Consider the following 23,627-nt stretch of genomic DNA (forward strand, 5'->3'; position numbering starts at 1 on the left):
TCTCACAACAGCAACAACCTTCTTCCATTATTTTTAGGAATCTCTATTAAGCAGTATCATCAAAGATTTGATGGGAAAGGAGAGGACACTTCTCCTGGTAATGGCATTTCCTAATGATCTTTATAGTACACATGTGTCTTGCAGGAACCAGAGTTGCAATTATTGTGTAAATGCCCAGCTTACTTCAGTTTAGTGGGTACATGGTTCATGTACAACTGAGATGTGAGCAAGCTCATCCAGCATTATACAAACTCAGTTTTGGTGTAACTCATTCCTGAGTGCCATATGTAAAACCAATAGCACTTGACAGCATATCCCACCATGCTTCTTTCATACCCTCTGAAACAGGGGTTGAAATGTTGGGAACACAGAGGAAGAAAACTGTGTCATCAGCCTAAGTCAAGGTCCTTAGTGTTGCTTTGTACCTTCCCAGAACCTCTGGTCAATTGGCAACCACTCTGCATTAGTTGTTCCCTGTGCCAAGGCTTGCAACCTACCTGGAGGGCTCTGGAACCTGTTTCTGACAGTATGGATGGAATTGTTCTGACATTACTCAGATCACAAGACAAGCCAAGATGTCAGCCACGCCACGTCTTCTTCCAGCATCACTCCCCCTGCACTGTCGGTGTGAGTAGCAAGTGTCTGTTTAGCCTGGAGAGAAGTTTGTTGGAAGCAGATACTGTGAAGTTAGAGCCATTCCAGGAGAAGTGTGTGCAGCTAGGGAAAATGATCCATCCACAGAAGCAGGGATTAGCCTTTCTGTGCAATCACAATCAAATCAAAGTCCCATGCCAGCTTCCTCTCTCTTTCTTGAATGATTGCACTGTGTGTAGGCCTGCTGGGCTGTACCAACACCTTTGTGCAGCCCATAATTCATTGCCCTGCTTTTGGCTCGGTCCTGCAGCTCAGATATGAAATGTTTGAAAAATCAGCCACTGCTTATGCACACCCAAGCACGGGCAGAGACTTTACAAGATATGCAAAATCTCTGTGCCAGCATATTTGTGGGCGCTGAGCCCTTAAGCTTCAGAATATTTTTACCAAATACAAAATACTGATAAAAATGCAACAGTATGTTTATGTCATGGTACTAAGAAAAATTTCTGACTGTGTGCAAACAGTCTCATTGGGCTGGACTGCCTTTTTCTTCTTTTTCTGTTTGCAGTACATAGCACAGAGGGCTCTGTGGCTGTGATCACACTAAGGTGCTCCCACAGCACCCACAGCTGCAATTAAACCGTGTCAGGGAGGGATTTCACAAGCTCAGGAAGAGGCAGTAGAAGTATATAAATTTCTGCTGAATTGTTGGGACAGAGAATGGGTCTCTTATGGTCAGGAGAAGTCCCAAATGTTTCCTATCTCAGTATAATGCTCTTCTCTTGCTGTCAGTCAGTCCCAAAGTGAGCAGAGCTGACAGATGTCGATTCTTTCAGATTTTCCCTTTCCTAAGGACCTTGACAGCTTCAGCTGCTGAACAACAAACTTACCCTTTTTTTTTTCCTCCTTACCTGTTTACTCCCACTGTAGCTGTCCTCTCTCTCATGAGGAGATGTAGATTCAGTTCACATCATGCAACATCAATACTTTGCACTCACTCTGCTGAAAAGGATCTAAGGACCAGTACAACAAACTACCTGTCCTTTTCTGTCTGCTGTTTATTGCAGTCACCATTGTCTGTGCTTTCATTTCAGAAGCAGTTAGGTATGACAGAAGCACTTTAGGACAGACACAGATACACAGTACTGTGCCAATCAAAAAAAAAAAAGCAGTTAAAAAAACCTGCAATATGCTTATCAGCAAAATAAAACAAATGGAAACAAAAAGTGTTGTAATTTCAGTAGTAATGAATAACCCAAATTGCAATATCTGTCTGCATCCTTGTTGCTACTACATTAACTGAAAGCAAAACAACAGTTGTATATCATGTTCTGTATGGTCACAGCTACTAATACACAGCTTTTTGAAGTGGGATTACACATTCTGGGTCAATATATGGAAAATATGGCATGTCTGGATAGTTCCAAAGTGTATGGGATTGGGAGCCAAGTAATTAAAACTCTTTGGTAATTTGATTTTGTACATGGGATCTCCCATAAAATAATATTGAGTTGTCTGTTATCTGCAGTCACTGAGGGTTAGTAGTTCACTAACTCACTGCCATTTTGTTTCTTCTTTCTGATTATTGTGTGGGTAAGAATTCTGCAGGTGAGCCTCTTTCTGTGTGACTTTTGTGTATTTTTGTTTCAAATTCCATTCTAAAATCTGAGCAGGACAAGCAAAGATTTTTATTTTTTTTAAATTAGACAAAAAGCTCTACTAGCTGACACCTCTTCCCGATTCTCAGAACTCCTTTTTTTTTTTTTTTTTTTTTACTGCAAATTGATAGATTTTAGTTCAAGTGTGTGATAAACAGCAGCAGAGCTCTTCCTGTAAAAGACAGTCCTGAGAAAATTAGTTTGCAGCCTGCTGTAATGAGGTAATTAATGGAGGGCCTGTCAGGAAAAGCAGCTTGCCATCTCTATGCCATTTTTGAACAATGTGTATTGTCTACTTTTTTTCCCTCCACTTTTTACAGAAATACTAAGCTTTCTCTGTATTACACTGAAGGATGGCAACAGAAATGGAGGGAAAAAAGCACTTTTCTTTTTAAACACAAACATTTTAATCAACCTGGGTAATGGATCCACCTCTCTGCTCCTGCTGCTGCTGCTCCCCGTCCAGCTGGGTGCTTTGTAGCCTCCCTTGCACTGACATCGTGTGGCACCACTGGCTTTCCCAGCTGGTGGAGCAGCAGCAGAGCCCTACACAAGAGCACAGTGACTCACACTCCTGCCCCTCTGGGGGGAGTGCAAAGCCCAGTAATGCTGTCTGGTAGCAGAGTCTCCAGCAGTTAACCCAAAAGTCCATTGCAAACCCATCTATGCTACAATATTTTGTGCTAAATAAAACCTGAGAAAGTCAGGACTGGGGAGAAAACTGTTCATGATAGAAGAAGCCTGCATTTGTTGGACACTGCTTTAAACCAGAGGAACTCTCTGGTTCAGCCTGCTCTCTCCACTGTTAGGCCTTTTCCACAGCTATTTTCCAGCTCTTATTTCTTTAATATAGAATAAATGTTTTGTCTGTAATTACATTTAAGTTATTCCATGAGATTATAACATTCTGCTTGCCTGTCTGAGCAGTGTCTGCTCCATCTGAATTGCAAAATGGATATGAGATTGCAGTAGTTAGAGAAGGAAAAGCTGTATTAGACTGGAGTCCATCATACTGTAAGGGTGTGATATAACACTGTGACAGAGGCCATATCAGATATTAAACTGCTATAATACAGAAGTGTTTTACACTTTCTTAAATTATAATGAGAAAGAGCAGCCCAGGAGTGGATTTCTTATCAGTGCAAGAGCTGGGCTACCATAAGAGAAAGAGGCAATGTACAGACTATTAGAAGAAACAGTCTGCCAGGTTGGCTCACATGCTTAAACCTTCTCCAGCCTGAGCCCTGAACACTTGGGACCACAAGGCCCTGGGTGACCTGCTCTCATACTTCCAAGCAGAAGAGCCTGTTCTTGCCTCTTGAACTAAAACCTGTGAAAACCCAGTGGGTCTTTGCCTGTTGGTTTGGAGCAAAGCAATTCCCTGCTCTGCACTTCCCAGAGACAAGAGGGACTCTGTGCCATGGTACATCCACTCTGTTCCAGGCAACCCTGTGCCCTCACAGGAGGTGCTGGGCAGCTGGAGGTGGTGGGTTTGTGCTTAGACACCTGAAGGCGACTTTGTCTTGCTGGGAGGATGGAAAATCCCATGCCATGTTTGCACAGGAAGAGATACAAACTTTTTGGCAAGCTGGCTGGTCCCAAAATTCAATGGCTCAATTCTGTTTAATTTCTCCTGCATTTTAATTGATGCAGCTGTAACTGGTGCCTTGTTTCACCCAGAGTGAAGCAGAATTTGAAATAGCACTTTAAATGTATGTACACTCCCCTCCACCCCCCCCAAATGCCAAGTAAAACAGCCTTTTAACACATCTTGTTAACTGGTACTGCACATTAATGCAGTTGTGGAAACTGCCACTTTACAAATATCCTCTTTCATAACTATTTTCTGTATATTTCTTTTCAGCAGAGTATGAAACCATGAGATAGAAATGCTTTGATAGTTTTCTGCTTCTGGATGTATTATTGAGAAACAAGGAATATCTTTAGTGCAGAGCTTTAAACTCTCACAACAGGTTTTTTTTTTTGTTGTTTTTTTTTTCTCTCTCATAACACTTGTAACAGAAATACATTGAACCAGGTGCCCTGGTTTCACTTCTGCATGCTCCCTTCTCAGAGGTTTCACATAACTCAGAAATGGAAAGTCAAACTACACAGAGTGTATTTGCTGCTGATGGGCATATACACAGGGGCAGACTAATAAAAATACTGTATTTTTTCTCAACACAGTGTACATTTCCAGTGCTGAGTAAATACTAAATGCAATGGCTGAAGGATCCTGTTACTAAGGCAACCAACTCCCATGTTATCCTTAAATATATATACATAGTCTGTCTGCTACTAGCAAAGAAAGATTCTTGTCAAGATTTGCTGAACTGAATTCTTGATGAGGTTTGTCTTATAAAAGGCTAAATGTTGTGGGTGCCTCAGACTGGACTTTCAGGTTGATAATAAGAGCAAAAACAGAAGCTGATAGAGGGGATAATGATCCTCAAGTTGCAGAGTTATGACCAACTTGTACAAAATTGTGACAGGACAAAACTTTTCTAAGGCCTATGCATGCCAAAAGTGACTCCAGAGAATTAATGTGTGTAAATATTTCATAGCACCTTCTTCTGGGACAGCTCTTGTAACTTGCTGTGTTAGACACCCAATTTATTTCTATGGTAATTCCTGTAAGGAATGAGCCCAAGCAAAGCAATGCCCAGTGGCATGGAGGTGCTGTGCAGCCTGTACATTTTGCTGTTACTATTTATTTCCAAGTACAGATTTTTGATATTAGAGCACATCATATCCTACAGCTGGCAAGAGGTCATAATTCAGCACTGCTCCAAAAGACTGAAGAGTTTACGTGAGGCACCACATGCACACTAGATCTTTCCCAGCTTTCTCAGCTATGAATGACTTTTTTTTTGCCATAAATGTTGATTTTGTGGGCCACTCAACTGTAGTTTTCACCCAATGTAAGAAAAAATAAAGAGTTCACTCACTGAAGGTTTAGTTCTTATGCAGGTGCAGTGTCAGTTTACTTCAGGACTGAAAATTAACACTGCAGCAACAGAGGAAGGCTGAAAGCCCAGAGCTTCATGACCTGACCTAAACCATCCTTGGAGGCAACCTTTGGTTTCATGGCAGGTGGCCTGTGGAGTACAAATATTTCAGTGGACCTTGGACAGGACAAGTTTGCAGCTTCTTGACCTCATCATGTTTTCAGTGAAGCACTACAGGTATTAATAAGTTCTGTATTCAGGCTTTAGGAGTTACCTTAAAAAAAAAATTAAATGGCTCTAGCTTAGTGCCTTATCCCAGTAGCTTGGGACACTAAATGAAGTTATCTATGATGGTGTTAATAACCCCATGTGTCTCTGAAGAGCAGATATTAAAGCAGATATAAAAGGGGTCACAGAATAAGCTTGAGGAATAGTGAAATGGTATGAGGTGAGATTTTCCACTCCTAGTGAAGCCTTAACCCCAGTCTGTCTCTCAGACAGAGACATAAGTAGTGAGGCAATTCACAAATACTTTTTCCATATTCTGTGTTAAGTCTAAGAATTTTTTGTCCAGAACCGGGGAAATTCACCTGTGGGGCACAAAGATCTCTCACTGCTTTGCTTTCCTTTTTTCAACACTGAGTGAAGTGTCTGTGCCTTCTCTCAAATCATGTAATAAGGCTAGGAGGTCCTTATCCATGTCCCTCAGTTGGGTCCCTCTCTCTCCGTGGCTTGAGTCCAAGTACTTTCAGCTCTTTTCAACATCTCAGAAGTGACACCATTCTGTTCCCATTTTTAGAAAATACCAGGGATACGCTGAGGCTGAGAAAAATCCTTGCTCCTAAATAAGCTGTTCTGGATAAAACTTTCCTTGTCTCGTTTCTGGGTCTATTTCAGAGGCTTCCCTCGTGTGGTCGTAAAGGCAGTGCTTGTAATTAGGGAAACTCATGGCTCTGAGCACAATTGATACAGTGCTTTTGTCAGTTATCCCCCAATAGGGATAATGGTATTTTATCCTTAAGTCCAGAGGTTAAACACGTTTTAACCAAAGTCCCTAAACCCGATGCTTAACTGCAACGTGTCTGAGCTCCGTCCCATACAGTCTTCCTGGCTCGCCAGCAGATGCTCGAGGAATGCACCCCTCCCCTTGGAGACCTCCATCCATCTGGAGTTCCCAAGCAGCCCTTAGGCTGCACTTCTCCCTTTTCATCAACAATAAGCTCCTTGCTCTCAAAACCTTCAGGGAATGTGGATTACACAGGCATGGAAATGGGATTTTTAGTAACAAGTGGCCAAATGTTCAGACATCTCCTCTAAAGACATTTGTGCTTCTAGTGAAAAAAAGAGCCTGATCCCAATAAGGAGTCTATTTCTAAATTAATAATATTTTTAAAACCCCCTCAAGTCTGAGATACATTAAAATACAAGGTGACATTTGAATATGTGCTGTGGGTCAGACTCTGATGCTCTAAGGCACGTTGAGTACTGTTTTACTTGCAAGTAGTTCCATTAATTTCAGTGACCCACTTATGGAGTAAGACACCACTCAGCAAGAGAAGAGATGTTAAAAATCTGTCCACAATATTTGATGATAATTTGATTTCTCTGCTGCCTTCCAGACCCAGTTGCCCCATTCTGCTTTCACCATAGTGCAGCATTTCTTTCATAGATGCTGACATCTCTAGACGGCTGTCAGCCTTTGTGATGAAGAATATCAGAATAACATTGCAGCTGTGTCAATAAAGCAGATACGCATCCATTCATGAAGAGGATATTTTTGAGCAATCCTTGTAAAATTCCTTGGTTTTTTTTCTCTTCCAAGTTGATATTCAGGTTTCTGTGACTATGGTAACTTCTGTGCATTTGCATATTGTAGGCTGTGCAGCAGCAAAAGGAGATAATTGATTTTCTCCCCAAAGCAATTTGGTGCTCTTCACTTCAGAGATCATCCTTTGGATTATCGACTCCTTATTATTAGTCATTTGCAAAATTATTGCTATAGCTACGAGGTTCATAGCCCTGTTAGACTTTTGGCTTCTTTTCCTCTGGGTTTTCTTCCTGACCAGGAAGGTTTTAATCCTCTTGTACTTGAGAAAAAGAAAAAAAAAAAAAAAAAAAAAAAGCCAGCCAGCTGTACTGGCACCTCCTCCCATAAGGCTGACATTTCAAATCAGTTCTTTATCAGCACATGCTTCTTGCTTGCCTTTACGATAGCCTCAAAAAAATGTTGCAAAGAGCTTGGTCAGTGGTGATAACCTCTCCAAAGCAGTGACCTACAGCAAGGAGAGCAGTGTTTCTGAGCAGCCATGGTATAGTAGCAAATAAGCAGTTTGTACTTGGCTACACTGTCACTCCTCTCAGGGTTCACATTTGGACTAACACTGTGCCTATGCCCACGTCTTTTTGGGGTTTTTTTCTGTTTCAAATATATTTATAAAAGTTCAGCATAAAGCCTCACTCCAGGTTAAATGGTACGTCAATATTACTCATGTTATTTAGTCCAAAATTTTCAAAATTCTCAGATTAGCTTTTGAAGACTCAGAATGGACCTAGTGTGGGAGTCTTTTTAGTTTGGGCTGGATATTCTTCTAATGACAAAAGGTGAAGTTAATGTTTTAGGGGAAAAAAAACCAAATCAAAACAAATGTATTGATAGCGCAGTGCTTACTTGCAAAGTGTAATTTTCAAAGCATTTAGGACTTTACAGAAATGGTAGGGATAACATGAATTCAAGGTAATATTTGAGCTTCAGACACAGCAATTTCTCTGTTTGCACTCTATATTCATAGTGGCATTTCTCAGGCTTTGCACTGTTCTCAAACTGCAGGTAGCAGTGGGAGTGACTCAGTGCTTCCATTTCCATCTGTGGTTCCCCACCTGTGCCTTTGTTGATTTCTGGCTTGCAGTTAAAGTAACCATTGAGTACAAAGGGCCTGGTGTTGTGCAGTTGTATCTGAACTAGCACAGAGGTGGAATGATGGAGCTGTCACAGCAAGCCTCCATGGCACTGGCATGTTTGGCCATCCATGGCACTTGCACATTGTGTGTTTATTTTGGTTGTAAATCAAACTCTGTGAGCTTCCTGCCAAGATCACCATCCTGTGGGACAAATAATGTAGAACTGGAACCCAAATATGTATGTATGGTTTTACTGATGTCCCAGTCGTGACTTCCCTAGTGCTGGAGAAAGACTGATGTGGAGAGATGGTGTTTTGGGACAAAACATGGAATAACAATAAGGGCTGTGACTCCTGATAGCATTTCTTTTGTTGTACAGTGTTAATTACAGCAGTATTCATAAACACGTGCATTCATGTGCATATACACAAAGCCCTCATTTTCCTTCCTGTTTAGGAGCCATCCTTGTCTGCCTGTGAAGGGCTCAGGATCATCTCTGTGCAGTGGAGGAGAGCTCTGTATGTCCAATTCTTAGCCTAGCCCTGACAGACAGGTCTCTCATCTCAGCCTCATATTTCTCCAGTAAAGGTGATTCTGCAAACTTTACAGTAAACTTGTTCTATAACCTAACTTTTCCAATAGTTATAACATTTGCCTATTATTTAATCTAAGTTCCCCCTTGCTGCATCTTAAACCCATTGCTTCTTGTTCTGTTCTTGTTCTCTAATGAGAATAATTGGTCTATGTCATCTCTGGAACAGCCCTTTGCATATCTGCAGACAGTAATGCTTCCCCCCAGTCCTCTTTCCTCCAGACTGAGCAGCCCCTGCTCTCATAACCTTTTCTCAGAGGTCTTATTTACTAACTCTTAAATCATTTTTGTTGCTCTCATCTGAACTCTCTCCAGTGTCTCTGTCTGTTTTAAAATGCAGTGCCCCAAAATGAGCGTTGTTCTCCGAATGAGGCCTGGCTGGTGCTAAGTAGAGCAGAATAATTATCCTGCTTGTTTAACATGAGGTATTCCTCAGCATGGCTCTTGCCTCAGCTGCCAGGGCTCTGTCCCCTGGCCTCCCCACCCATTTGTTATCCTCTGCAACCCTGCAGAAAACAGGAGCTTTCTAAAGCAACGTTTTTAGGACAAAAATAAATTAATTAAATCCTGATGTCTTAATTATTCCCTGTTCCAAAGGGGAGGTGCTCCCCTCTTCATCTGCTCACAGCATGGAGGGGCTGGCAGTGTCTCTGCTGTCTCCCCACAGTTCCATGTTGGCTCTTGGATAAATCCAGCTGCAGGCCCTCACAGGGATGGCTCAGTGCTGCTGACCTGCAGGCACTGACTCAAAGCTCCCTTGCAGATAAATCTAAGAGGTTATTTCCAAATCTGTGCTGGCTCACACCTGTGGGGGCTGAGGTGCTGGTACTCTCAGAGGTACATCATCCAAGGAGAACATGGACAAACATGGGATATCACTCTCAATATCGGTCACCACCACTTTGTAGGAGCCTGTAGCAAAACTTGTGTCGCTTTATGTTATAATTTATACCTAAATCATAGGGACAGCGATACTTCCAACAAATGCCATGTGACACCTAAAGTGTTTAACAGGCTTTGGAGCTGAATCCAGAGCCCTCTCTTTCAAACATCCCCTTTGACTTTGCAGAGCTTGGAGGTGACCCTAGAGACCCTCTGACTGGAAATGCTGCTGAAGATGATTACTTCTTTCAGAGAGCAAGACAACACCTGCTGACACATTGTTTTGCCTGCAAAGAATTAAAAACTCAGCGAGTGAATTCTGCATAAATGCTCCAGTCAGACTTCAAGAGAGAATGTGAGTGGTAAAAATACACCCACATCTTGGGCTCTGTGTTCAACAAAGGCGCTGGGCCAGGGCTTCAGCTTTGCTGAGTCCACGTTTGTTGAAGCAGAGTGAGGAGCTGGTTCTGACTTCCCAACTCTGTGTCTGGCTGCCAGCCCATACCAGGCTGGGGAAGCCGTGGATTTGCTCCTGTGTAGCATCTGACAGCTTGTCCAAGGCCTCAGTCCTGATGGATACAGATGGTATAACCTGGGCACATCCCCTTGCCCTTCCTTGTCTCTGCTGCCATGAGCCTTGGAGTGCAGGTGGCAAAGGAGCAGCAGCACAATTGAGGGAACATTTCAGTGCTGGCAATCCATCATGGATGCAGGTAGCACAGCTTTTCTCTTTTACCTCAGCCCCTCTCAGAGGATGCAGAGAATGTGCCCAGGATTTACGAGGCTGGTGCTCCATGCAGCCAGCATCACTGCCTGCTACATTTTTCCACCTCGGTGCACCAGTATGCTGCTTAATAGACCTCTGGCATAATGTGCAACAGTACCCAGCTCTGTACCTTAGAGCTAAAAATGAGGAGACAGGAAGAGATGAACAGCATAGCTGTTTTTCATGCTGCACGAAGGGAAATTACACAGGAAGTAAGTCACCTCCTGAAGAGACTAGACACAAGAGGAGTTCTCTTTCTCTGTTAAATTAAAATGAATGATTAAATGCCAGATAGTTCAAGCACCTTGGGCAGATACTGCACAAGCATTTTTCTTGCTAAGAAAGTAACCACCTAAGTTACTGGCTGACTTTAAAACAACTGAGAAGCTGTACTTGTAAAAAATCACTATTGCTAATTTACCTTCTGGCAGGTGGAGGAACCAGTTTTGGCTCCGAGCAGCCCTTCATGCAGTACTGCAATGCTGCAGCTTGTGAAGAGTACCTGGACATGTGAGGAGGACATGGTGTCTGGGTTGCTCCAAGCTTGACTGCTGGACTTGAATGGCCCTCACAAAAGCATCACATATTGAGCAAAGAGCTGTGAAACCCAGCCCCAGCTGAGTGCATGGTCTGCTGTCTCTTTTGGCTCTGCTAAGGTATGCAACTCTGGATTCACATGAACTGACTGAAGCTGGGGACACTGGAGCAAGGTATCCTCGGATCTCTTATCACACCCAGCATCTCTTTGGCATTTCTTGTTAGCTAGGTCAATACACCTGCCAGAGGAAATCCTTTTCTCCTGTTGTCTCAACACTAACCCTGTTCTGTCTCATTCACAGCAGGTGAACTAAACCAGGATGGTCCCTCCAAGGTGTCAGAGGGTTTTCAGCACAGACTACGTAGCAAAAATCTCCCTATCAAATCTTGTACCCAAGGAAACATTTTCTTTTTTTCATCTTTCTATTTTTGTCCCTTTTACTTCTCACCAGCTAGCACATTAGTCAAACTTAAAGGAAAAGTACAGTTCATTTTAAAGGCTGTCCTGTCCCAGTCTGTATAAAAACCTTTCCATTCATCTCAGCAGATGCTGGCAAGTTGTAAACCTGACTGCTAAAGGACAGACCCACAGGGAAAAGGATTCATCCCATCTCTAAGCTCTCTGATTCTGGGATTTAGCAATTTTCTTTTAGTGAAGATTTTTCTTTTAGTGAAGATTTGCCTCCACCAAGAAATATATGTAGCTGGGGTTTAATTGGAACTGATCTGTACAAAAACTTCCCCTAAAAGCCTAGTTTCCTCATAAAGAGGAAAGAATTGCTACAGCCGAATGAAATTGTCTGCACAGAGACCTGGCACAGTATTGCTACCCTACATTTGCCATTTCATGTTATCAAGATTTAGGTAACACCCCCAGGCCTTTCAGCTCCCCAAGCAGCAGGAAAATTAGAGGAACTTCTCCTGCTCTTTCAGACTCCCAGCATCACCAAAAAAGTCTCTGAGTCAGTGGAATTGTAGTAAAAGTAAAGTAGTGGGGTGTGAACTTATCTCTCTGGTGTCCCAGGCTGGAGAGAGAAGTAGAAAAACTTTGTTATTCAGATCAGCTGCTTGTCTTGGGTTACTGCTCTGACTGCAGTCTGAGGGCAGTAGGGGAAGGAGAACAGCACAACCCATCATTTGCAGCTCATATCAAAAGCTGACCACGCCAAAGAGGCCTCTTTCTCCCCTACTCTTATAAATGAGAGTGATAACTTTTATGGGATAGGAGAGGAAGGGATCAAACTGTTGTTATTATACCTTGCTCCTTTGAAATATATACTTGTAGTTGCCCATATATACTTTGCTCCTCAGGTTCTAACAACATGATGGGCTATCTATAACCCTTTTTAAAAATAATCTTTGAAGCATGAGTGGGACAGAAAGCCCCCATATCTTTTAGAGACCAGCCCTAAAAGAAGATTCCTTCTAAATCCATCTATTCCAGTTAATAGGGCTTGGCACAGCCACTCTGTCTACTATTCCAGACCTTAAAAGATAATTTATAACAGAACTTTGAATGTTTCCTGGCTCAATGCATTTTTTAATATACTGGATCATTTGCATTAGTGTCTCTGTTCACCTTATATTTCATGAGTAAGTAAATTGTGAAAGGTTAACCTCTTCTATAAAAAAATAGGACTTTATGTGGAAGTCAATATTGGCACAGTCTGGAGAAGAACTCTGTCTCAGCTGTCAGGATGAATGTTTTGTCTGGTCTTCATTGCAATTCTTTTCGTTTTACTCAGTCTTTCTGTCCTTTTACCTTTTTTTTTTCCTAATGCTAAAAAAAGAAATTTAATAAACTAACATTAGGATCAAATTCTCTAAATTGCCAAGTCATACTCTGGCTAGCTTTCCCCCCATGCTGTGCACCACGGTGAACATTTATGCTTACACCACGTCCCCTCTTGAGTAATTTATAGCATTTAAAAGCTTAGTTGATCCTGTGGGCTGCTGGCTCCTTGGTGCCTAAGTGGACTCTTGGCTCTGAGGCAGCAGCTCCAGGTCTAGCAGGCAGCAGGGCCCCCTCAGTGTTTGATTGCTCCCCTGCTCATCCAAGGACATAACTAGCAGCATGAAAGATTCCTCCCCAGACTGATGCACACAATTAACTGAATTACTTCAACAGGGTGTAGATAGGGGAGATTTAAAGTGGAACCTGTTACTGTGCCAGTGGCTGGATGAGGATCCTGCTATGCCATCACAGGGAAGGAAAATCCTTCCCTGCCAGCTCTTGGTGAAAGAGTTCTTGCTGTGACAGCAGATCCAGCTCACACGCTTGATATAATGCCCTCAATTACCATATCTTTGTAATTATCATCCCTGTCTGATAAGTCTTGTGGAAACTATCAGATCTTGAGTAGAGGATCTAGGAGACTTGTAAGAATATAATGTCTTGAATTGATCTGTCTGTTTAATGTTTCATCACTCTGCCACCGATTGATCATTCTTTGAATAAAATGATAGCATAGCTGTATGCCAACACTTGTGATTCATTTTCACTTAGCTAATCAAAATGTTGTTTCACAAGACCCTGATGATGTTTAGGATGCCTTTTAGGAGGTATTACCTTACACCAAGCTGGCTGACTCAGATGGTCTTTTTCTTATACTGTTACTAGACCAGTCCCCATGATTTATGAGGCATGCTTTCCTCTAGCCACTTCCTACAAGGGTGCAGAACAGTTTGATTTAAAAGTGTGTCAGCTAGAGAGAAATCATGGTAAATATGATTTTTTATTTTTTAGAGTTGAAGGAACTGCAACATCTCCACATATCCTGGATCAATAACTGAACATTTTCTATTTTTACATGAAACTTAAGGATTATCTGAAGCTTTCTGCCATGTCTGTACAGATCACCCATTCATCTTTAGCTAGACAAGCCTAGCATCTGTTTTCAGTCTATCTCATGCTGAAACTGTACTGCTAAGATTCAGAAAGTAACTTGGTTTTAGGAGAGCTTCTTTTAGCAATGTGAAAAAATGCAAAGAAAACTTCTTGCTGCTTCTTTAGTCATGAACTGTGTTCATGTTTGTAGCTGAGCTTTGAAAGCCTGCACCCATCAGCCAGGGAAGTGATCTTACTTTTTTTATGAATGCTAGTTGTTCTTTTTACTGCTGTAATCCTGATGAGTTAAGCAGTGTAATGCAGTTTGATGTTTGCTGTAGCAATGGAGGGGTAAGTAAAAATCACCTCTAGCAAGAATTAAGCACTGAAGTAGAATGAAGCAATGAGTCAGGATACTCTAAAGTAGTTAAGAGACTGTAGTTTTCAGACTACAATTGTAGGCAAGTATTGCATAGGCCTTAGGGACACAGGTGAATTTTACCCAGAAAACAAAGCCTTTTCCCACAGGTTTATGTCTGGTATAATTATGTCCTAAAGTTCTGCCTTTTTTTTTTTTAATATTCTGTGAGCCTCAGTAGCAGTAGCACTGGAAAAATTGCTCTGTAGCACTGAACACACTCTGCCTACAGCAAAGGCAAAGTTCATAAAGGACACAGAAAGCACAGAGCCCCTGTTAACCTACTGAGAAGGAAGGTGTGTTTGTGTGTGCCAAGAAAGCAATCTTTTTGTTGCCTTAGGTCTTTGTACAGTCTCCTATGATTTCCTTCTAAAGAGAGAAGACACTACTGTAGTCATTTTGTAGCTATCATCAGCTTTAAAAAGACTGTAGAAGCATCTGGAGGGGCCAGAATTGTGATTCATCATGCCAGCCACCACCTTGCCCATTATTTTTAAGAATTGAGTTAAACAGCCTCTCAAACACTGACAGCTTGGAGAGAAGCCTAACTCAATGGCTGGTGGCTGGAACAGCCACTGGACAATGTCCTGCAGAGTGATCAATAATCCAGAACAGTTTTTTGGGGTTTGGTTTGGGGTTTATTTTTGTGGGTTTTGTTTGTTTGGTTTTGGATTCACCTGTATTTTAATGCCTCTTTTACAGACCAATATGTCAGACTTCTAACCACTTGCCTTTGCTTTCTACAGCATTGATGGCCCTTTGAGTTAGTGATGCTTGTGCAATTCCAGATGAGAGCTCCCAGGGCTCACGTGGTACCACTTCTTCCTGATTAAGCAGAACAAGTGAGCACCTGATTGACTTTTACCATAAATGCTGACATTCTGCAGCCAAAGGGGAGGGGTTGGGGGGAAAGAACCCTTTTGATAGTGTTTAAAGCACACAGGCCATTTTCAGCAAGGATTTCCATTTCAAGAGATTTGTTAGTGTAGTCTTGGATTAGTCTATGCATCGAAAGCTTTACTTAGGAAGATTTTCATCCTTTGAGGCACACACATACCAAAGCTCTTTGTTGTTCTGAATCCATGATTATGTGCTGAATAATGAATATTTTTAAAAGCCTTATGCAGCCACACTGTGATACCTTGACAATTTCAGCCAATCTCACTCTCTTTTTTTTTTTTTTTTGACATTTGCTAACAAAACTTTTTTGCAAAGACTTTTAGCAATTTAGAAGTTCTTCAGTGCCAGGCAACTGAATTGCTGAGATGCTGATTTAAAACAAAATGAAAGGTATCTTATGTTGATTTTGTTTTAGAACAAGCTGACTAGCTGCAATTGAGGTTAATTGACCTTTATAATGGATACACAGGACAGTGCTAAAGCTGTACACATAAACTGCAAGTTTATTTGATAGCAAATTGTGTTAATTGACATTCATTGTGCATCTTTCTGTTGTTTATTGCTAGCTGCTCATGTGAATAGTTTGTTGATATTATAGATAGGACAAACATTTGTTTCAGATAAATAGGATTTTCAGTTGAACAGGTTTTAATTAAATGATTCCCTGTATTCAATTTTGAAACTATGAAGTACTGTACAGTATGTACCTAAACCTCTTATCTAGGATCTTATATTGTTGAATCATGTCTCACACAAATTTGTTTATTTTTTGTCAAATAATGCCTAATTTTTCTGCCACTTGGGCAAGATCTAGGTCTTTTGCCAGAGGAAACAACAAAATTACAGTGTTGGAGAGACTGAATTTATGCAAGAATTATAGGTGACTGGTGTGCATAAACTCCTGTACAGCTCCTCTTTTGCTGGACACTCAGCCATTGTTTTCTGTTCACAGACCTCACTAAACAGCTGCAGTCTTTGTGCTTTTCACAACACACAAAGTTTCTCATACCTTAGCTATCTGTTAACTATATCTACAAATTCAGTCCAAACCAGTCAATTTTCCCAATGTTTTTTTCTAACAAAATGAAGCTGTGGCTGGCAGAGTCACTGGGCACACACCCCCTTCCAGGGATGAGGTTTTCCCTCCATGCTGCAAGCAAAATGAAAGAGCAGCCCCTCCAAAGCCTTTTCTAGGTCACAAAGCATGATTTTCTTGACCAGGTTAAAATAAGGAAAGACTGCTATTACATTTTGGCTGAAATCTGAAGCAGAACTAAGACAGGTAGATGTCCTGTGGGCATGTACATACAATTGAGTGGTGCACAGCTATTAGTTAGCTGTTATGATCTTTTAGCTCCTTCTGATACATCAGCACCCTCTTTAAATATCCTTGTAGCTCAAAATATCAATAAGGATGTATTTGCTGTATATTTTTACCAAAGATACATTTAAAGAGAAATAACTGTTCTTGAGTAAGTTACATTTTATTTTAATATGCTGGGGTAAATAATGATAGCCATTCACCTCTTATGTTGGAGATGAGAGCAAACTTAGGAGGCAAAGTAGTTAGGTAATAATGTACAGAGAGATTTCTTTAAAAGAGTGCAACTTCCTCGGGTTTGCTGTATTCATTTTTCTCTAAAGTGTTTTTTTCCCCACATGAGTGGCTTTCTATTTCCACTTCTTTTTCATTTGCACTCTCTAAAGTCTCAGGTTATTGCCAACAGTATTTTGAGAACTGCCTTCCCTGGAGGATTTTTTTTTTTTTTTTGATAGGCAGCAAGGGACTGCTCTCAAATACGATGGTGAACGTTTTAGCAAGATTTGTGATATAATGTGCATCACAGGCATAAAGACCTTGTTTCTTTTCAAAGAAAAGTGGCAAAAGGCTGGGGCCTGATTTTCAGCTCTGGCTGAGCTGCAGGAGCTGTCACTGAGACCTGCACTGGGTACTGGGTGTCAGAGCAAAGCAGGTCAGCGTCTGGATGAGCTGCTTCAGGAGATGGGAATAGCACAGGCTGTCTGTGCTGGTAGCAGAGGACACAATGCATGCAAACTCCACCCCAAATCACTGAGGAACCCTCAACACTTTTATGTCTGTTTGCATTCAGGGTATCTATTATTCACAGTTTGGTTCCTTCTGCAGCAAAGCTGAGGCTTGGGAATGATTCAGGTTGAAGCCCTCCCTCCCTCAGCCATATGGACATAACTGGTGGCCAAAGGGTGTCACCAGCTTGGCCACAGTCTGCCAAAATTCCCTGATACCCCTGCACAGTCCTGACCTGTCTCCATGTCCTAATGCTGAGTTGCACAACATGGCTACACCTTTGATGTTCCATCCTAAAAACCTGTGTATGGCACACAGCACGAGAGGTCCTCCACAGAAATATTCTGGATTGGCATGGGGAAAGGGCCCTAGGATCTGAGGATGTGTGTGCTTTGCCCAAGAAACATGCACTCTGTGGGACACTGGCCAGGCTTAAATTAAGCAGCCAAGGTATGTGAACCGTTCAGGAGCACCACTTGCCCTCCAGCCCTCTTGTCCCTCATTTCTGTATGACTTCTTGGCACAGGCAGATTTTCTGTGCTCTTGCTACCAGCAGACAGTTCTCATGCCTAGCAGAGGTTTCTGAGCATGTCAGAGCTAATTCTGCCAAGCCACAAAAAATAAAAACGACCCTCTCAGACCCTCCAAGCCTATCATGGACCTCCTCCCACCTGCGTCCCCCTTCTAGAGAATACATATTTCCCTGAATACCTAGTTTATGCTCATTACAATCACAGCTGTTTCTAAATACATGACACAACTCCATAGATTCAACAGCTGTGTGTGTTGTCATTATAATACAAGAGTTCTAGTATCATTACATTGTAAGGGTTCCATATTGCTAGAGTTTCATACCTCCTTGATGTTTCTTGTAGGCATCTCCTCTAGGCTCTGACCCTTCCTTGTCCTCACAGCAGCCAACTGACTCTGGTTCCCCTCAACCAACCAATCCACTCTTTTATAACACTCTTCTTATTGGCCATAGCTGTGGCCTGTTAAAGTCAGGCCTGCTCCTAATCTTTAATAATGAACCCAGCTGCAACTCTTTAGGGGGTAAGATTACTTTCTATACTACCTTTATTTACTTATGTTCTATCCCCCTACATGTGTGTCCCTGAATTTATTACTGTTCTCTAGCCCCTTTTGCCTATGTGTCTGTAGTGGCATTTCTTGGCTTTCCCAGCCAGGAGAAAATAGAAGGTTTGAAACCACTTCTGTTGGTTTTGCAGTGAACAGACCAGCCCTTCCTCTAGGATCAGTTAATCATAGAATCACAGAATTATAGAGCCATAGAATTGCTCTATATCCAATTCTAATCATAGAATTATAGAGCTTTGAAAGTAACTTTACAGATCATGTGTTCCAAGCCCCTACCATGGGCAGGGACACCTTTCAGAGGACCAGGTTTGTCAGAGCTCCATCCAACCTGGCTTTAAACACTTCCAGGGATAGGGCATCCTCAACTTCTCTGAGCAATCTGTTCCAGGGCCTCACCACCCTCACCGCAAATAATTTTTTTCCTAATCTCTTATCTAAACCTGCTTTCTGTCAGTTTGAAGCCATTCACCCTTGCCCTGTCACTCCAGACCCTTGTAAATAGTCCCTCTCCATCTTTCCTGTGGGCTTCAGGTACTGAAAGGCCACAATTGGGTCACCCCAGAGCCTTCTCTTCTCTAGGCTGAAAATTCTCTCAGCCTTTCCCCATACCAGAGCTGCTCCATCCCTCTGATCATCTTGGTGCCTCTCTGGACTGGCTCCAGCAGGTCCTTCCTGTGCTGGGAACCCCAAAAGTGGGTTCAGTTTAAGGGTTGTCAACCTGCAGCAAGGATTCCAGCCTGTGTCATTCCTGTGGCCAATCCTCAGGAAATCACAGGCAGATGAGGAGCTGCAGGCTGGTGGGTTCATCAGGTAATGCTGGGTACAGACAAACTGAATGCTCCATACAGCCATATTATAGCCTGTTCCACGCTGTCAGTTGTAGGCAAAAATCTGCTTATTGCCTCCCAGGAACTGGGGATCAGGGACACAGATGAACATCTCATGCAGGAACTCTTAAACCAAAGGGATAAACTTGTGCCATCCTATGTCACCTGTTCCTGGACCAGCACAGAGAGTCATTGCACAAAGCAGTACCACAACATATGCAGCCAACAGGCAGAGCATGATGCAAATAATGCATTCAAAAGCTAACATAGCCCAAAACCTCATCTGTGAGCTGTGAAAAAGGCAGAGTGTTTGCCATGCTGTTACTAGACATGTTGAGACTGCTTCTCCTGACTGACAAAAGGCGCAGGCATCTGTGACACTGTGACTCAGTTGCATGACTGCCATCAAATCTGTCTCAGGACAGATACCAAGGTGCCACTGTGACCCAAGGCACTGGGGCAGCCTGTGGCACATCTTCCCTTACGTGCTGCCCACAGATCTGTGCGTGTTTACGTGGGCAGAAAGAACTGTACTGGACTTGACTTAATGGAAAAACTGATTTCCAGGCAAGGGGCAGGTTGTACTCATCCTGTGAACACTGTGACATCTACAAACTGGCCTGTCTGTTTCACAGCACCCATTTATTCTTTCAATATTGCCTTGTTATCTGTGCACCAGCCTTCTTTACAAATGGGTCTATCAGTGCGATGCAGCTCCATGGCAATGCCAGAAATTATTTCAATTGCCACTACGTGGGAGAAAGTGCTGCGGTACAAAGGGGCCCTTTCTATCACAGCTGATGAGCTGTGGGCTTCTGCACATCACAGACCAGACACTCAGGGGTAGAATTGGTGATCTGTGGGATGGAAAAGTGAGTGGTAAGGTGGGTGGAAAATTGGCTGGGCCAATTGGCAGGGTTGTGTGAGTGCTGTGAAGTCCAGCTGGCAGCCTGCAGTTAGTCGAGTCCCTCAGAGATGAATCCTCTCCAGAATTTCCACAGAGCTGCCCAAATTCTTCTTTGCACTTCCTGTGCTCATGGGCACCTCAGCAAAATGAAAGCAAGCCCTTCCTTGCTGCTAGCCCCTAGGCTGCTGCACTCTGACTCTCAGAGGTGTGGTTACAGATCCTGGAGAGCAGGATGCTGCCTCCAGGGATCTGCAGGCTAGTCCACATGGATCATGCATGGCCTGGCACTCAGCTCCTCTTTTTGATGGCAGAGCAGCCCTCTTTTAATGTGATGCCAGCTGTGGATGGCAGTCACACAGGGCTGAGCACAGGGCAGCACTGTTAAATACTGCTAAATTTGACCAGAGATGTTTTGCTTTGGGAAGGAGGAGGCCTGCCACCACCTGAATTTTTGTGGGGGTCACCCAAATCTTTCTGAGTTGTGGCTTTCTGCTGTGGGCAGCAGCAGCAGCAGCACATGTGTCAGTAGCCAGCTCTGGGGGAGTCTGCTGCACCTGCAGCACAGCCCTGGGCAGCCAGGAAATCCCCACTGCCTAAAGGCTGCAAGGGCTGCCCCTCATCAGCTTTGCCTCCGCTATTACTGACTGGCTTTGCATCTCGTTGTAACTGCAGGGAGCAGGTTCCAAATAAGAGACTTGCAAATGTGTTAGTCCTCCTTAAATGTAGAGGAAGGTTGATAAAAACGAAAAGGGACATGACACTCTTGAGCAAGTGACAGAGAGGAACAAAACCTCTGCTGCTTTCTTCTCTTCCCTATCTCAGGGAAATTTTAAGAATTACTTGAAAGTCACTTAGATCTCCACCAGACTTTTTCCAAGAACTCCTAGAATAAGATTTATTCAGATTACCCAGCACTTAAACCAGTTGGAGGAATGCTTCTCCTATTCCAAACATTTTAATCCATGATCGGCATGATCAATGAGACCACTAAGAGAGAAAAGCCAGTTGGGTCTGCTGCTTGTAGAAAACACAATTTTTTTTCTTTGTGGTACAAAATTTCCTCATTCTTTTTCTCAGAACAGTGTGAGAGAGCGGAAGTGTCTGAGTTTGAGATCTAATCTGCTCTGCCTTTGCAGGAAGCTACAAAAGTCTCAAACAAGCTTTCAGTTGATATCTTTTTCTAAATAAGAGGCCCTTTTGACAAAGCCTTGCTGATTGAAGATCAGAGCAGTTACAACTCGTGCCCTTCATTCCCAACTACTTCACCTTACACCTGTATCCCCTTGCCATCAGCCCAATAGGCAGAGTTTAATTCCTGTAAAATACAGCAGCTGTTGGGTATTTTGCTCTGTTGAAAGCTTTGCCTGTCTCACTGCAACTGTTTAGGGAGGCCTATTTTCATTTGCAAACCTGTGCAAATTAACATTTGTCAGAGTATTTATATCAGGGCACAGCTCTGGTCTCTGTGGCTGGTAGTCCTTGACCCAGCTAACTTAACTGCTTCTTGACAGTCACAATCATATTTAAACTCACCTCAACATCCTTTTATAGGTTCAGCAATTTTGCAGATGTCCTCAGAACCTGAAGACTAAGTGCAATCTGCCACAAAAGCCACAAGATAAGTCCCTCTGAGAGAAATTCAAGCTGAATTTAGTCCTTCTCTAGAATGAGGAGATGATAGAAGCCAGTTCAAACCCATTATTTCAGAAGTTAAGTCATATTAAGTAATGTCAGTACTGCATGACACGATGCACTACTGGCTGGAAAAGCATTAAGAAACAAATACAGCTGCTTGATACAAGCTCTCAGATTCTGCATCCCACCAAGGTTTCTGCATCCCCTCCACACCTGGCAGTATGGGCTCATTGCTGCTAAATGATGACATTTGTTGCTGGTATCAAAAGTAAGTTAAAACCAGAAACAAATCATAGTAGTTGTCTTTCCAGTGTTTTGATGGGTTTTTTTGTTTGTTTGGTTGGGTTTTTTTTCCTAAACAGAGTTTATTTACTCCAAATCTTTGAAATCTTGTTAATGCAATTTTCTAAAATGGCAATTTTATACTACAGCCTTCAAAGCAGACTTGTGTGTCTGACAGCAGTAGTCTTTTGAGAAGTCATGAAAAGTACAGAAGACACTTGCATTGGGGAAAGGAAAAAGAAAGGGAGAAAAAGCTTTCCATTTGTTTATAGCTTCTTCAGAAATACTCCTTTAGGGGTGGAACTTTTTGTGTTTCATCTCTTCTGAAGGTGATTTTCTTTCAAGCTGTCAGCAATATGTGGAAGCTCTTTAACATAAATGCAAAATTCCTTAAATTATGAAAATTTTGTGACTAATGACTGAGCAAAAAATCCCCCTATTGACTTGATACACAGATTCTTATGCATGCTAAAAATCCTCAGTGGAATTACTATTTACTGTGTTAGTCTTAGAAGAGAGCAGTCTTTGAAATGTAACGACCACATTAAAAACCAAGTATTTTTAAAGGGCTTAAACACATGGTTCTGTTTATTATTGAAAGAAGTACTCTAAAAGAAGACAGGCAGTTAAAATGTGTATTCGAGTGTGAAACATATTGGGAAAAGACAATAAAATCTCATATGAAAGACAGGTACAATAACCATGTTAGCTTCCAATTCTGTACACAAACACATACTCTATTAACAAACTTCACACCACACAAAAAAGGCAACACCTTCACAAAACATTATCATAAAAGCATAGCACTGATCCTGATGGCTTTTTGCTCTGAGTTTGAATTCTCTGTATAATGCTTGGGACAAATGAGAACAGGTGTGAAAAGAACCATAAAAAAATTGCCACTGCCATTTGCATGGCTCTGTTCTTCCACAACATAAGGACCACGGAGAACTGAATTCAGATTCACTCTACAGTTCTCTCATGCCTCCAGGAAAAAGTACAAGAAAAATTACAGTCTACTTTAGAGCTCATTTTGGAGAAAAGTGGTGTTAAACAGCTTTAATATTAGTGAGAATTGGCTTGGTACTTTTCAAAGTAGGGTGTGACTGTATCCACCTTTTTATTATGATGATATATCAATGAAAAGACATTCTGTATACAAATCAGCAAAACACAGCTGCAAATAGAGACAGTGTGATTAATCCATATATTTTTAAAATAAATATGTACAATATTTACATTTTGCACAGTTCCAGAAATTTACATCTCTGGATTATGAACCACTACCTAAAAAAAAATCTCTACTATTATAGAAAATGCATTTGCTGTACAAATATTTATAAATACTTTTGTATAAACTTTTTCAGGGAAAAACCTGTGGATTCACTGAAAAGAAAAACATGAGAAATTCTTATCATCAACTAATATTTAGCTATCAAGTGTCCACATATGAAACAGTTTAGAGCTGTTGAATCAGAAAAAGGTAGATTTTCAGTGTTGAGAATATTTTGTATTCTGCTTCTGTGCCACCATACTGACAAATGTGATTGTCTTTTCTGAGAATCTGCAGAAAAGCAGCAGGACCGAATCAGTTTGACTCACTGATTGTTATTGACTGCACCATGTCAGACAGGGCTTCTGGGTCTGCTTCTTCTTTACCATTATCTGAATTTTCTGATGAGATGTAACAGCCAGAATCTCTTGGACAGTCATTTAACTGTGATTTGTCAAAACTCTGGTGAGGGCTCAAGTTCTGCGTCTCCTGACCATCCTCACTTGTCTGCTGTTCTTCAACTAGAAAGAACAGA

General features: G+C 42.0%; 1 protein-coding gene across 2 annotated transcripts in view; it reads right to left on the reverse strand.

Annotated features, from left to right (window-relative positions):
- Positions 1-22,389: 22,389 nt before the first annotated feature.
- SAMSN1 (SAM domain, SH3 domain and nuclear localization signals 1) overlaps positions 22,390-23,627 on the reverse strand; it is a 55,694-nt gene continuing 54,456 nt past the window's right edge. For both annotated transcript variants that reach the window (XM_066568461.1, XM_066568467.1), the window contains one exon: positions 22,390-23,613. In XM_066568461.1, coding sequence (XP_066424558.1) covers positions 23,408-23,613 — 206 coding nt within the window. In that variant the 3' untranslated portion in view covers positions 22,390-23,407. The remainder of the gene's footprint in view (positions 23,614-23,627) is intronic.

The sequence above is a fragment of the Molothrus aeneus genome, chromosome 2 (assembly GCF_037042795.1).
Source record: "Molothrus aeneus isolate 106 chromosome 2, BPBGC_Maene_1.0, whole genome shotgun sequence".
In the NCBI taxonomy this organism is placed as follows: Eukaryota; Metazoa; Chordata; class Aves; order Passeriformes; family Icteridae; genus Molothrus; species Molothrus aeneus.